General features: G+C 32.0%; 1 protein-coding gene across 1 annotated transcript; it reads right to left on the reverse strand.

Moving 5' to 3' along the window:
* Positions 1 to 11011: 11011 nt before the first annotated feature.
* Positions 11012 to 11647, reverse strand: LOC130975819 (glycosyl hydrolase 5 family protein-like). Its single transcript, XM_057900550.1, has one exon. The coding sequence runs from the start codon at positions 11645 to 11647 to the stop codon at positions 11012 to 11014; it is 636 nt and encodes a 211-aa protein (XP_057756533.1).
* Between the last annotated feature and the right edge of the window lie 2646 nt (positions 11648 to 14293).

The raw sequence follows: 14293 nt of genomic DNA on the forward strand, positions 1-14293 counted from the left end.
AGCTAAGGTCTCAAGAATCAAGCTTAACCGCTTGGAGCAAAGATCCAATGGCGAACAACTTGGGCACAACCACAGTTGCCTACACCCTCACTGAAAGTCAGTCAAACAACCGACCACCTTTCTTCAACGGGAAGAACTATTCCTACTGGAAAGAAAGGATAAGGATCTTCATCTAATCCATTGACTACAACCTATGGAAGATCGTTGTGAGCGGTCCAAAGATCCCAACAAAAATAAGTGCTGATGGAGTGGTGACTCCAAAAGAAGAAGCTGAATGGAATGAAGACGATAAAAAGAAGATTGAGCTGAATGCTAAAGCAATCAACCTTCTTCACTGTGCTATCAGCTTTGAAGAATACCGGAAGGTGTCTAGATGCAAGACAGCCAAAGAAATCTGGGAAAAACTCCAGGTTACACACGAAGGCACTAAACAAGTCAAAGAAACGAGGATTGATATGCTGCAAAAAGAGTACGAGATGTTTAGCATGAAGGATGGAGAAAGCATTGATGAAGCGTTTGAGAGATTCTCAATCATAATCAACAACGTTGATGCTATGGGTACAAACTATGCAGAACAAACCTTAGTAAGAAAACTCCTTAGAAGCCTCACAAAAGAGTGGGAAAACACTGCCACTGTCCTAACCGAGAGTAACAACATAAGTCCCATAACCTATGATGAGCTGAGAGGAAAACTCCTTGCCTATGAAGCCACACACACAAACACAGACTCAAAGAAAAAGGGAATAGCCCTCAAGTCACAAATAGAACCGAAAGAGAGTGAGTCTAGTGATGGTATTTCAGATGACGAACTTTTGTTTTTTGCTAGGAGATTTAGAAGGATGATGAAGAACAAGGGCAAATACAAGGGTTCAAGTTCAAAGGAGCACAAGATGGACTTGAGCAAAGTGACGTGCCATCATTGCAAGGAGGCTGGACACTTCAAATCAAACTGTCCAAAGCTCAAAAAGGAAGACAAAGGGAAGAAGGAAAGGAAGAGAGTACTCATGGCAGCTTGGGAAGATCTTGAGAATGACTCAAATGAAGAAGAAGAATCTGAAGGAGATGACAAAGACTGTTTCATGGCTGGAAACAACAATCTTGATGAGGTAAATTATTATGATTTGACCATTGAGGACTTGCATGTTATTATTGATGATCTCACTTTAAATACCTCAAAACTGCTTGATAAATACAATGGTTGCAGATCTGAAAGAGATGTGTTAAGAGCTGAAAATGATTTTTTAAAAGAAAAAGTAAAGGAAACTGAATGTGCTTTGGACATCATTGAAGAAAACAGATTTTTAAAATCTGAACTTGAAAAATTAAAAGAAAAGCACATTGTGGATCCTTCTCATGAGTTAATTGCTGAAAATGAAAGATTAAATGATTTGATTAAAAGACTGAATGGTGACTTGGCAAAATTTGCACAAGGATCTAGTAACTTGGACAAATTACTTGCAAGTCAAAGACCATTATTTGAAAAATCTGGTTTAGGCTACATAGCCAAGGAAGATGATGTTTCCAACACTTCCTCTATAAAATTTGTGGCCTCTTCATCAAATACTAAATCCATACCAAATAAATCAGGTATCGGATATGTTTCCACTTGTGAAGAAAAATCTGATGAAGAATACACAAATGAAACTGAAATTTCACCAAGAACTGGTCCGAGTTCAAACCGACCAGGTTTGGGCTATATTTCGAAAAATGAGGTTGTTTTCAAGAAACCATCATTTTACAACAAAACCTCATATTCGAAAGGCAATAATGTTCAAAAAAATTCTGGTGAAAATACTTTTGCAAAGAGGAATAACTTTAATAAAAATCAGTTTGTTAAAAGAAATGCATCTCCTCCAAAAACCAGAAAATTTCAAAGCTTTAATCATTTCAAGCAATATAACTCACCTCAATTTCAGCGGCACACATCAGAAAATCATTGTGTTAATTACAAGAAATATGGTCACTCATATGCACAATGCTTCATTGAAAAGAGAGTTGTAGGAAACAAAGTTTACAATGTTGTTTGTGATTTCAATGCTCTTGGGCAACCAAGATGGATTAACTTCAAAGGATCCAAATTAGTTTGGATACCTAAAGCTACTTGAAACTCTTCATGCAGATTTGCCTAGCATCCAAGAACAAAAAGGACATGTGGTACATGGATAGTGGATGTTCAAGGCACATGACTGGAAGGTCAACTTACTTTATCAAACTGAATAAGTATGATGGAGGTTTTGTGACCTTTGGAGATGATGGTAAAGGTAAAATCATTGCGTTGGAAAAGTAGGTAATGAGCAATCTACTTTCATTGATGATGTGCTTTTGGTATGTGGTTTAAAACACAATCTTTTGAGCATAAGTCAGCTGTGTGATTTAGGATATTTAGTTATTTTCAAAAGGCTTGAATGCTGTGTTGTAAATGAAAAGACAAATGAAGTGATGTTTGTTGCCAAGCGTTTCAATAATATGTATGGACTTACTCTTGATGAACTAAAAGATCAAAATGTAGCTTGTCTCCACTCTAAAGATTCTGAAAAGTGGTTATGGCACAAGAGATTGGGCCATGCAAGTATGTTTCAAATAAACAAACTTGTAAAGAAAGAATTAGTAAGAGGTCTTCCTTTGATAAAGTTTGACAAAGACATCACTTGTGATGCTTGCCAAATGGGAAAACAAACAAAAAGTTCTTTTAAACCAAAGGAAGACATCTCTACTAAAAGACCACTTGAGTTGCTACACATTGATTTATTCGGTCCAACAAGAACTCAAAGCCTAGGTGGTAAACATTATGGTTTAGTAATTGTGGATGACTATACTAGGTTTGGTTGGATTTTATTTCTTGCACACAAAAATGAAGCCTTTTCGGCCTTTGAACCTTTTTGCAAGAAAATTCAAAATGAAAAGGATTTAAAAATCTCTTCTATAAGAAGCGATCATGGAACTGAATTTGAAAATAATTTGTTTGAATCCTTTTGTGAGGAATATGGAATATCTCACAACTTCTCTTGTCCAAGGATACCACAACAAAATGGTGTTGTTGAAAGAAGAAATAGAAGCATACAAGAGATGACAAGAGCTATGCTTTGTGAGAGTAATGTTCCAAAATTTCTTTGGGCTGAAGCGGTTAACACGGCTTGCCACATTTTGAATAGAACAATCATAAGGAAATTTTTGAAGAAAACCCCTTATGAACTTTGGAAAGGCTACCCACCAAACTTAGATTATTTGCACATCTTTGGATGCAAATGTTTTGTTTTGAATAACAAAGAAAATTTGGGAAAATTTGATCCAAAGGCGTATGAGTGCTTGTTTGTAGGATATTCCACAACTAGTAAAGCATATAGAGTTTATCATCAAGATGCTAGAATTATTGAAGAATCCATACATGTTACATTTTGTGATACTAACTTGGTGCAAAGCATTTTGGAAGATGGTGATGCAGGAAATCAAGCTCAAAAGGATGATGAAGCTGCTCAGAATCATGGAAAAGAAAATTCTGAACAAGCTGAACCAGAAACAGCAAATGCTGAAAATTCAAGAGACAATTCCATTTTGTCTCATGAATCTGAAGGAAATTCTGCAGACAGCAGCATACAGATTCCATTGGTGACCGAATCTGCCTCCAAGTCCACTAGACCTCGTGAATGGAGGTTCTTAAAGAATTATCCTGAGGAATTTGTCATTGGGGACGTCTCTCATGGAGTGCAAACTAGGTCTTCCACTAGAAAGGCAAATGAAGGTTCAAACATTGCCCTTCTTTCACAAATGGAGCCTCAAAACGTCAAGGAAACCCTTAATGACCCATCTTGGATTAAGGCTATGGAGGATGAGCTTCTTGAGTTTGAAAAGAACCAAGTGTGGACGTTGGTTCCAAGGCCAAGCGAAAAGAAAGTGACCGGCACCAAGTGGATATTCCGGAACAAGTTGGGAGAAGATGGTAGCATTGCAAGGAACAAAGCAAGGCTAGTGGCACAAGGATATAACCAAGAAGAAGGAATCGACTTTGATGAATCTTTTGCCCCTGTTGCCCGAATGGAAGCCATAAGACTTCTCTTAGCTTATGCTGCATTTTGTGGTTTTAAATTATATCAAATGGATGTGAAATGTGCATTTTTAAATGGTGTGATAGATAGAGAAGTATATGTGGAGCAGCCTCCTGGTTTTGAAAATAAAGAGCATTCTGATCATGTTTTTAAATTGTCTAAAGCTCTCTATGGTTTAAGACAAGCTCCTAGAGCTTGGTATGAGAGACTTAGCTCTTTTCTTTTGAAAAATGGTTTTCAAAGAGGCACCACTGATACAACTCTATTTATCAAGAACTCTAATGATTCTTTTATCTTAGTCCAAATATATGTTGATGACATTATTTTTGGATCAGCAAATGAATCCCTTTGTACTGAATTTGGAAAGCTCATGACAAGTGAATTTGACATGAGTATGATGGGTGAACTTAATTTTTTCCTTGGGCTACAGATTAAACAAACTGAAAATGGTATTTTCATTCATCAAGAAAAGTATGCCAAGGAATTAGTTAAGAAATTTGGTCTTGAAAATGCCAAAACCATGGGGACTCCCATGCACCCGAATTCTAAATTGGATAAGGGAGACAATGAGAAAGATGTTAATGAGACTAGGTATAGAGGGATGATTGGTTCTCTTATGTACTTAACCTCCTCTAGACCCGATATTGTGCAAAGTGTTGGATTGTGTTCTAGGTTCCAATCCAAACCTAAGGAGTCACATCTTTCTGCGGTTAAAAGGATCATTAGATATGTTCATGGCACATCCAACTTTGGTCTTTGGTATCCTAAGACTAATGATTTTTCTGCAGTTGGTTATTGTGATGCAGACTTTGCTGGTGACAGAGTTGATAGAAGGAGCACTTCTGGTTTATGTTGCTTCCTTGGAAAGTCCTTAAATGTTTGGTCAAGTAAGCAACCAACAGTGGCCTTATCCACTGCGGAGGCTGAGTATATAGCTGCTTCTTCTTGTTGTTCTCAGCTTTTATGGTTAAAAACACAGCTTGCTGATTACAAATTAAATGCTGAAAATATTCCCTTAATGTGTGATAATATGAGTGCCATCAATATTTCTAAAAATCCAGTTTTGCACTCTAGGACTAAGCATATTGAAGTGAAATTTCACTCAATAAGAGAACATGTCCAAAAGGGGGATATTTGCATTCAATTTGTTAAATCAGAAGAACAATTAGCAGATATTTTCACAAAACCATTGGCTGAGGATAGATTTTGCATGCTTAGGACTTGTCTAGGAATTTTGAGTTATGATTCCTTGTTTGAAAAACACTGATGTATTTGTTGGAGCTTTTTGTCTCATAAACAGGCATGAGACAATTTTGGGCAAGTGATGAACGTTTCCATCTAGTCAGTGTGATCTGGGCTTGTTTCAAGTGAATCTCAATCTGGGCCAACCTCATTATTCAGATCAAGAGTGGTCCAAGTGTGTGTCATTGATTTCATACCACCTCAAGGCCCAAATGTGAATGTTACAATCTTGTTTGTTTTTTTGTGTGTTTCATAAAAGGCTTTCACTAAATGTTTTGTGGCCCAAAAAGTTTTCAAGTAAATTTAATTTGGCCAAAATAGGGGGTTTCAGGTTAATTTTGTTGTTTTCAATTTTTTTAATTATTTATTGACCTTTAAAAATCAAATAAAATCTTTCTTTTATGAGGTCATGTCGTGTCAAGTCTTTTCAAATGGTGATGCAGTTGCATGGTTTTGGAAATTTGCTTTTGGGTACGGTTACCAACACTCCCTCTCTTCCCTCTATAACTTCTCCTCAACCCTTCGGTTTCTTCCCTCTCACACCACTATCTCTCTTTCATCAAAGGCATCATTTTAACCAAAATGAGGAAGAAAGTCATTGCAAAAAGGGCTCCTCGTGAGAAGATTTACAAAATACCCACAAAGCCTTCCACTCGCTCTCAAGACCGAACCTTTACCCCTTCTCCTTCTCCTCCTACCTCTCCTCCTCGGTGTGACCCCATGGCTCGAACCAAGAACACTCCAAGGTTCCCTGCCTCTGCCAAACCAACTCCACCACCAAAGGCAACGCCTTCCAAACCTGCCTCGTCAAAACCTGGCTCTTCAAAGCCACCCTCATCCAAAGGGAAGCGTCCGGCGACGGAGGAACCTGTTCCTGAGCCACAACAACACAGGGCAAGGTCAGTTCCTGTGCGTTCACAGAGAGGTAACACTCGAGTCTCTCTCAAAAATGTTAAAGAACCAGAAATTGGACCATTTGATCACAAAGCCCATTTTATGACCTCTCATTCAAACTATAACCCCTATAGATTCAAATCTGCCATGAATAATGATTTTTATGAGGGAGTCATCCAGTACCGTACCCTATGCTCTTCATTTCTCACTGATCTGCCATCTTTGAAAAGAAAAGGTTTTCCTTTTGTTGACAACTTAATTTTTCTGGACTGGAATCACCTTTTTGACATCAAAAACCTGTTTATCCATATTGGTCAAAGAGTTTTATGCAAACATGACTTATCATGAAGGCACTGCTCATTCGTATGTCAAGGGCCGAGATATCATTTTAAACAATGAGACCATCAGTGAAGCTTTGAAATATACTGATGTTGGGCCCTGTGCATACACGTCAGTTAAGTGGGATGAAGGAGTTGGTGTTTCTTACAATGATGCACTGGCTAGCATTTGTGAACATGTTTCCTTAATAGATGGCATTACACCCACACACAAAGCCCTAGGATATGAACGTGCTCAGTTGCACCGAATGGTCAACCACATTATACTTCCTCAAAGTGGTTCATATCAAAGGGTTTCATACACTGACACTCTTGTTTTATATGCCATTCTCACCAAAACTGAAATTTCATTTGCATATTTGATGGTTAGATACATGTTTGATTCTGTTAGAAGTGAAAAAGACAAAGCTCTACCTTATGGCATGTTTCTAACTTGTATCTTTGAGTATTTTGGTGTTGACTTGACCAATGAGAAATATGAGAACAGACATTCATACCTAAAAGGGGGTGGTTCAGTGAAACAGAACAAAGGACCCACTCGATCTGAACGAGTTGTCCTAGATGATGAAGATGAGGATTTTGTCTCTGAGGATTCTACTGCTCCTTCCACTGAGGGTACTTCCATTTTCACTTGAAAGAAATCCATTCTGCTGAATGTGGTCAGGGATGTTGCTCAAGAGTTCGTCTCCCAATCGAACCACTTGATTGAATTGAGCAAAGAGAAAAGGAAGCTGGCTAGCAAGCATGAGAACTTCCTGAAGAAATCAAGGGATAGGGTGGCTGTATTGATGACCTTCATTGATAACCTTCAAAATGATGAAGATGTTGCCACTGATGTTGATGAGGATGCTGTTTCGGAGGGGAATGGTTCTGATGCCTAGAATTTGTCTCATAAAAACTGCTGCTGCTTTCTTTTTGTCTCATGATTTCTGCTTCTTTTGCTAGTTTTGAACTATTTCATTTTGGATGACTGTAATAACTCTTAATATTGGTGCACTTTAGACAGCTTAATTAGTACTTTGGTCTGTGCTCTAACTCTTTTCTGCAGGATACAAGACTTTGTTTTTGTTGCTCTTATCCGCCCTTGATGACAAAAGGGGGAGTAATATTAGCAATAGGATAGGATAGGATAGTAGATCCTAGTACCTCTTACTTATTCATGCTACATTAATACTTGTTTTCATATGCTGAATTTGTTTGCTGATAATAGCTTGATGTTGGGCTGATTATGTGATGTTGATATCCCTTGTACAAGATATATTGTACATAACTCTTTATCGTGCCTTCTTTAAGAACAATGTGAAACAGGGATAAAGAGGAAAGCATAAATCCAGGGGGAGCTATTGTTGAAAAGGATAGGGGGAGCAACATAAAATCAAAGGGGGCTTTCTAACCTAACTCAAACTTTCCTTTTGATTATTGCTTAATCATGTTTGTCATCAAGGGGGAGATTGTTGAGTTAAGAAATTAACTAAATTAATTAATGATGACAAACATTATTTTGAGCAAAATAAATAATTAGTGTTGATTAATTATATCTACTTATTAACTAATTTATTGTTGCAGGCCAAATGTTAATAGCCCAAATGGAATAAAAGGCATTCAGCAAAGAATATTGGGCTGAAAGCAAATAAAGAGCCCAAGCAAAGCAAAGGGAAGAAACCAAAGAAATTAAATCGGGCCATGCATCTAATACCCGATCCAAGCCCGAACTGGTTTCAGAATTGAAATTCCCTCTCTCTTGCTTAACTAAAAGCAACGTTCTTCTTCCTTCTAATCAAGTCACATCAAGATTTCAGAAAAAGCAAGAAAGAGAAAAAGAAGAAAAGCTTCTTCCATAAGCCATTAACCAAAGAAGCAAGAAAGAGAGAGTTGAAGCTTGAAGGACAGAAGCTAAAACAGAAATCCCAAGCTAAATCAAGCTTAAGAAAGGTAAACCATATCATCTTGCATGCATCAGATCTTCATCCTTTCTTCCCTACTCTCTGCTCTATCCGAAAAATGGCTTTGAAGGGAAAGTTGTTCTCTGCCCTATTCTGTTGTGTATCTACGGTCTTAATCAAAACTTGGGGACCAAGCTGGTGTTCAAGGGTTCAGATTTGGTTGACCATTGGAAAACAATTTCGGTTACTCCTTTGTGGCTTTCGGTCAAGATGGAAAAGTCAGAAGAAAAGGTGCTGCTTTGATGATTGAGAAGAAAAAGTGAGCTTATGGGTTGGTGAAGCTCAAGGCTCAGATGTGACCTTGGAGGAAGAACCAAGGAACATGCAAGGAGATAAAAAGAAGCTTGTTGTTCATTCTAAAGCAAGGAGAGATAACCAGTGAACTTGAGGTGTTTGTTCTGAGAGAGCTCTTTGAAGAAGTTCAACTAACTGGACAGGGTAACCTATTTCAAAGGTGCATTCCGCCAGTATGAAGAACTAAATCAGAGGCTTGCTAATCTGGTTTTTCGCATAGCACAGAGGCTGTTGATGAAGTCAATCTCCTTCATGTTTTTCTGATTGTAATGTACTTTTCTAAGCTTATCTTTCTGTAATTTCTTGAGAGAAAAGGCATAGTGAGAAATCTTGAGAAAAAGCCATGAGTGGAAAAAGGCTGAGAGATACACTTGAGAGAAAAGCCTAGAGTTATTTTCAGATTTCTTTAGGTTGGTTAAGTGTCTTGTATTTTGAACCTGTTTGGTATCCCTTTCTTAGTTGGGTTAGCACTAAAAGTAAATAGTTAGGTGTTAGCATAGCCAATGTCAAGTTAGGCTAGAACTTGAGTGTGAAATTGGTGTATGTAATACTGTTAACTATAGTGAAATTCTTCCACACATTTGTGGAGGAGACTGGATGTAGGTTGCATAGCACAAAGCAACCGAACCAGAATATATATGCTGGTGTTAGCTTTTTCTTCTCTGTCATGTTCTGTTTTCTGATATTCATGAGAAAAATAAATTGTCTCATAAATTTCCGCTGCTAAGTTCAAACAGAATCAGATTTGTAACTGTGATTAAAAAGGGTCAAAACAGCAACTGTAAAAGGAAGGCATAGATTCAACCCCCCTTCTCTAAGCTTACCACAACCTTCAGTGTGATTATGATAAATAATTAAGTATTATATAATTTTATTAGTAAATTATATAAACTATTATTAATTTTTAAAAGTATTCAAATTACTTTTATATAACTTACTAAGGTTTATATGAGATATTTATCATAATTTTTAGTTTTAATAAAAGTTGTTATTGTATTAAAGTGAATTTCAATAAAAATGATATGTTTTAAAAGTGTTATCAATATATATAATTTTTATTAAATGATAATAATATTTTTGTTTTTTTATTTTAATTTTATTTTTAATATTTGGGTTTGATTTTTTTTAATATTTAATATATTTCAATTATATACTTGAATGAGACAATATATAGTGTGACAATCATATATTAACATGTCACTGACACGTTAATTGAAAGTTGTCACGTGTATTTACATGTCATTAACAGTAGTAACACTCAAGTGTATAATTGAATAACTATATTATGTATATATTAAAATTAATTATTAAAATTATTAATTATTAATAGTATAAAATATATTAGAGATGGTAATGGAACAAGGTGGGAGCGTAAGATGCTTTTTTATTTTTCGTTTTTGTTTTAGATTTGTTTTTTGTTTCTGTTCCGATTTCGTTGTAGAAGAATATTATTTTCATTTCTATTTTTTGTAGGACCTATTTTCTGTGTGGATCTCATTCTTCGTTTCTTTATAATTTATATTAATAATTTATATGAAAATTTTAATAATAAATTAAAAAAATTATAAAATATTGTTACAACATATAAATAGAATATTGTCTAATATTATAAGTCTAAAAATATAAAATAACATACTATAAATATAAAAAGAAGAAACTGAAAATGTGAAACTACACAATATTAATATTATGGAAAAAAGAGAAGATATTTTTTAAATTAGAATTAGATTTTTTAAATATATATATATATATATATATATATATATAATGTGAAATAACTCAAAAAAGTTAAATTAAAACTAAATTATTAAAAATATAAAAAAAATTAATAATTTGGAGTTTAGTGGAGACGGAATAGGACGGGACAGGGATCTTTGTTTGACTCTTCACGTTTGTTTCGATGAAATTTTATCCCATTTCTATTTTTACAGAAAAAATTCTTGTCTGTGAGTTTTTATCTGGGCAGTCTCTCCAAAAAATTTTATGTTTTGCAGAATTTTACTATTCTTAAAAATAGGTGTTGAAATATAAAATATATTTTAAAAATAAGTTAAATAATATATATATTTATATATAAATACATAATGATTAATTTTATTGCATAAATAATATTTTTGATAATTGAAATATATTTTAAACGTTAAGAATAAAATTAAAAACATATTAAACGTACAAAATAATTTTTAAACTGTTCGAAAATTTTAGAAAAAACATATAAATTACGCTAAAAATATTTTAATAAATAAGACCATATTTGTTACCTTCTGTCTTCTAAGTTATAAATATTAATATCGATACTCACATTGGGTAAATTCTTGAAAAGTTGAGCTGCCAAAATGTGTCCCTGCACCCACTCATCAGGATCAAAATGTGAGTCTCCAAAGAAACCATTGCTGTCGTTGTAGTTGCAACACCATTTCGCCTTGCTGACGTGGTTATCGGCGACAACCATAATGTTGGCACTGAAAAGTTGTTTAACAACAAAAGCATAGGCTTGAGGATGAGTCATGTTCAGGAAATCATTGTTATACTTCATGATCCCTAATTTGGTCTCTTCCAATTTCAAAGCATCAAGGGTTTGTAAAATGGTTTGGTTAGAGTGACGAGTAAACATGAAGGTTGCCCAAGTGAGACGAACGCAATTAAGGCCAAAAGAAGAAATGTTGGTGACAATGTTGCTTAGAGTTTGTTTGTTCAAACCCTCTGCCAACATTACACTCAAGTGTGCTGGCCAATTTGCACATCTTAGCTTCACACGTTTCCCTGTGTTTTCTTCAACAATCCTTCTATTCTTGACTGAGAGAGGATAAGAAAATGAATGTGATGCGAACACAGCTTGTAAAATTATGAATAGGGTAATCATGATCAATAGTAGCAAAGAAGATTTTGCCATTATTTAGCTGCTAAAGATACCAGCTACTAATATGTTTAATAACTGATACTTCTTTTTTCTCTCTCTTTTGGGGAGAAGGGGGGGGGGGGGGGGGAATTGTTTGAATATAATGTATTGATATCAATTATAAAGGGAGCACCTAAAATGTTTTTTTTTTGGATATTTTTAATAATTAAAATTTAACATATATAATCGATTAGACGGTGTTATTTTTGTTATAATTAGGCCAAGAAAATTAGTTTGACCAAGAAAATAATAAATTAAATTTTAAACTGGTCTAAATTAATATTATTTTTTATAAAAAATAATTACAATATTCTTATTATAGAAAATGACTAAAATACTCTTATATATATATATATTAATCTTAATAATTCTAAATTTTAGTCCTGTATTTCTCTATTGTCATAGGTTAGGATTTAAAATTTTCGATATATATATATAATAGGAATATTTTAGTCATTTTTTATAATAAAGGTATTGTAGTAATTTTTTATAAAAAATAATATTAATTTAGACCGTTCAAATTTTGATTCACTATTTTTTCGGTCAAATTAATTTATTTGGACTAATTTAAAAAAAAATAATACACAGTTTAATCGACTATATAAGTTAAATTTTAATTACTAAAAAACATTTTTAAAAAAATACGTTTCAAATGTCTTTATCTGAGTCGCATCCAATTTTAAATACTCCTAGGCACTTTATTTTAGTTAATATATCAACCATTAAATTGTTAAGAATGCGCTTATTTTTAATAAAGCACTTTAATTTTAATTTTATTTTTATTTGACTACATTAATTATATTGGCTATCTGATTTGACTATAATAAATTATATATATAATCTATTATTTAACGATAGATTTTTAAATAAAATTTAAATTTACAATCAATTAATTTTTGACATATAATGAATTTGGAGATATTATAAACAATAAAAAAATTTAAAAGTATTATAATTAATTAATTATTTAATTTAATTAAAATAAATATCAAATCATTTCATATTTCGTTTGACTACGTAACTAATCAATTATAGTTATATTTAATTTAACTCAAATAAATAAAAATAATTTTAATTTATATTAAATTTTTTATTTTATTTATTTTAATTAATAATTTTTAAAATTATTATAATTTTTAAATAGTATATTTATAAGATAATTTTTATTATAGTAATACTAGAGAAATAAAAAAAACAGCTAAAATCTATTTTATTTAGTATTTATTAATTATTACAATAAATATTAAATAAAGTAAATTATAATTGTTTTTAATTAATTTTTTTGTTATTAAATATTTTTATTTTTATTAATTTAACTTATTTTATTGAGTCGTCAAACGATTATAATTAATTTATTACATTAATTATTTAATTTTAAATGAGTCGTCAAACGATTATAATTATTCATTCTTTTTATTGATCTTAAATATTTAGATTTTTTAAATGTTAGATTTTTTATTGTTTATAATTTTTTTGTTTTAATATTTCTATAACTATTTTCTTATAATTTATTGTCTAATAATTATATATGCACCATTAATTATATAATCATAAATATTTTTTTAATTTATTGAAAAAATACAATTTTATTCCTTTCTTTTTATTTTATCTATTTTTATATCTCATTACTTATTCCAGTAAAAAATTATATATGCTGTCTAGAAGAGAATTTTATTTTTTATCAATTGCTCTTTCATTCAGTAATATTTTTTCTCCTATAATGCATTAATTCAATTCTTTAATTTTTTTAAATAATAAAATATTATTATTCGTTATGTACTTTATATCTCTTTTATTTTTTTATTTTGTTCTTATTTAAGCTTTTATACTTTTTTATTATAATTTTTATTATTTTTATCTCATACAAATTAATTTATTATAACTCTTTACATGGTGAGTTTTCTTCATGTTTAAATTATATCCCTTATGTGTTTACTTTCTTTTATAATTTGGGAGATTGATTGGATAAATAAAATCGATGAAGGTTTTTATGCATCTTTTTCTTCTTTTTCGTCTATTTTATTTACCTTCCCTTTGTAAGAATTATAAGTAATTATATACAATAATAATGATTATACATAAAGAATAAGTATAATTTGTATTCTATATTTTCTTAGTAAAATTTTTATTATTTATCTCAAAATAGTCAAAATCATTGTAAATTACTTTGGAGCAATAATAAGTCTATTATTATTGTAGACAATGGTAGAATTTTTAAAAAAATTATATATAATTATTCGATGATTACTTCAGTTAGTCTAATATAGTAGTTCTTTTAGTTGAGTATTATCTTGGATTTGCGTTGGATTCAAATATTTTAACAAAAGACATTTAAAATGGTGCAATTCTTCTTAATTAAAGAATGAATAAATTTATATCCTTATTACAATAGCTAATGTCTTGGATTAAGATAAAGAAATATATTGAAAAATTAGGTAAAAAAAACATTTTTCAAGAGTTTGAAGTTGATGCACTTGAATATTAAATAAATTTTTATTGTATTTATTTTTTTATTTTATATTTTACTATTTTTTGTTTGAAGTTTTTTAATATTATCCTTTTATATCTTGATATTTTTAAAAAAAGATTTGGTCGTCTAATATATTTGAATTTTGGTCTATAATTATTCTTTACAAAAAA

The sequence above is a fragment of the Arachis stenosperma genome, chromosome 4 (genome assembly GCF_014773155.1).
Source record: "Arachis stenosperma cultivar V10309 chromosome 4, arast.V10309.gnm1.PFL2, whole genome shotgun sequence".
NCBI classification, from domain to species: Eukaryota; Viridiplantae; Streptophyta; class Magnoliopsida; order Fabales; family Fabaceae; genus Arachis; species Arachis stenosperma.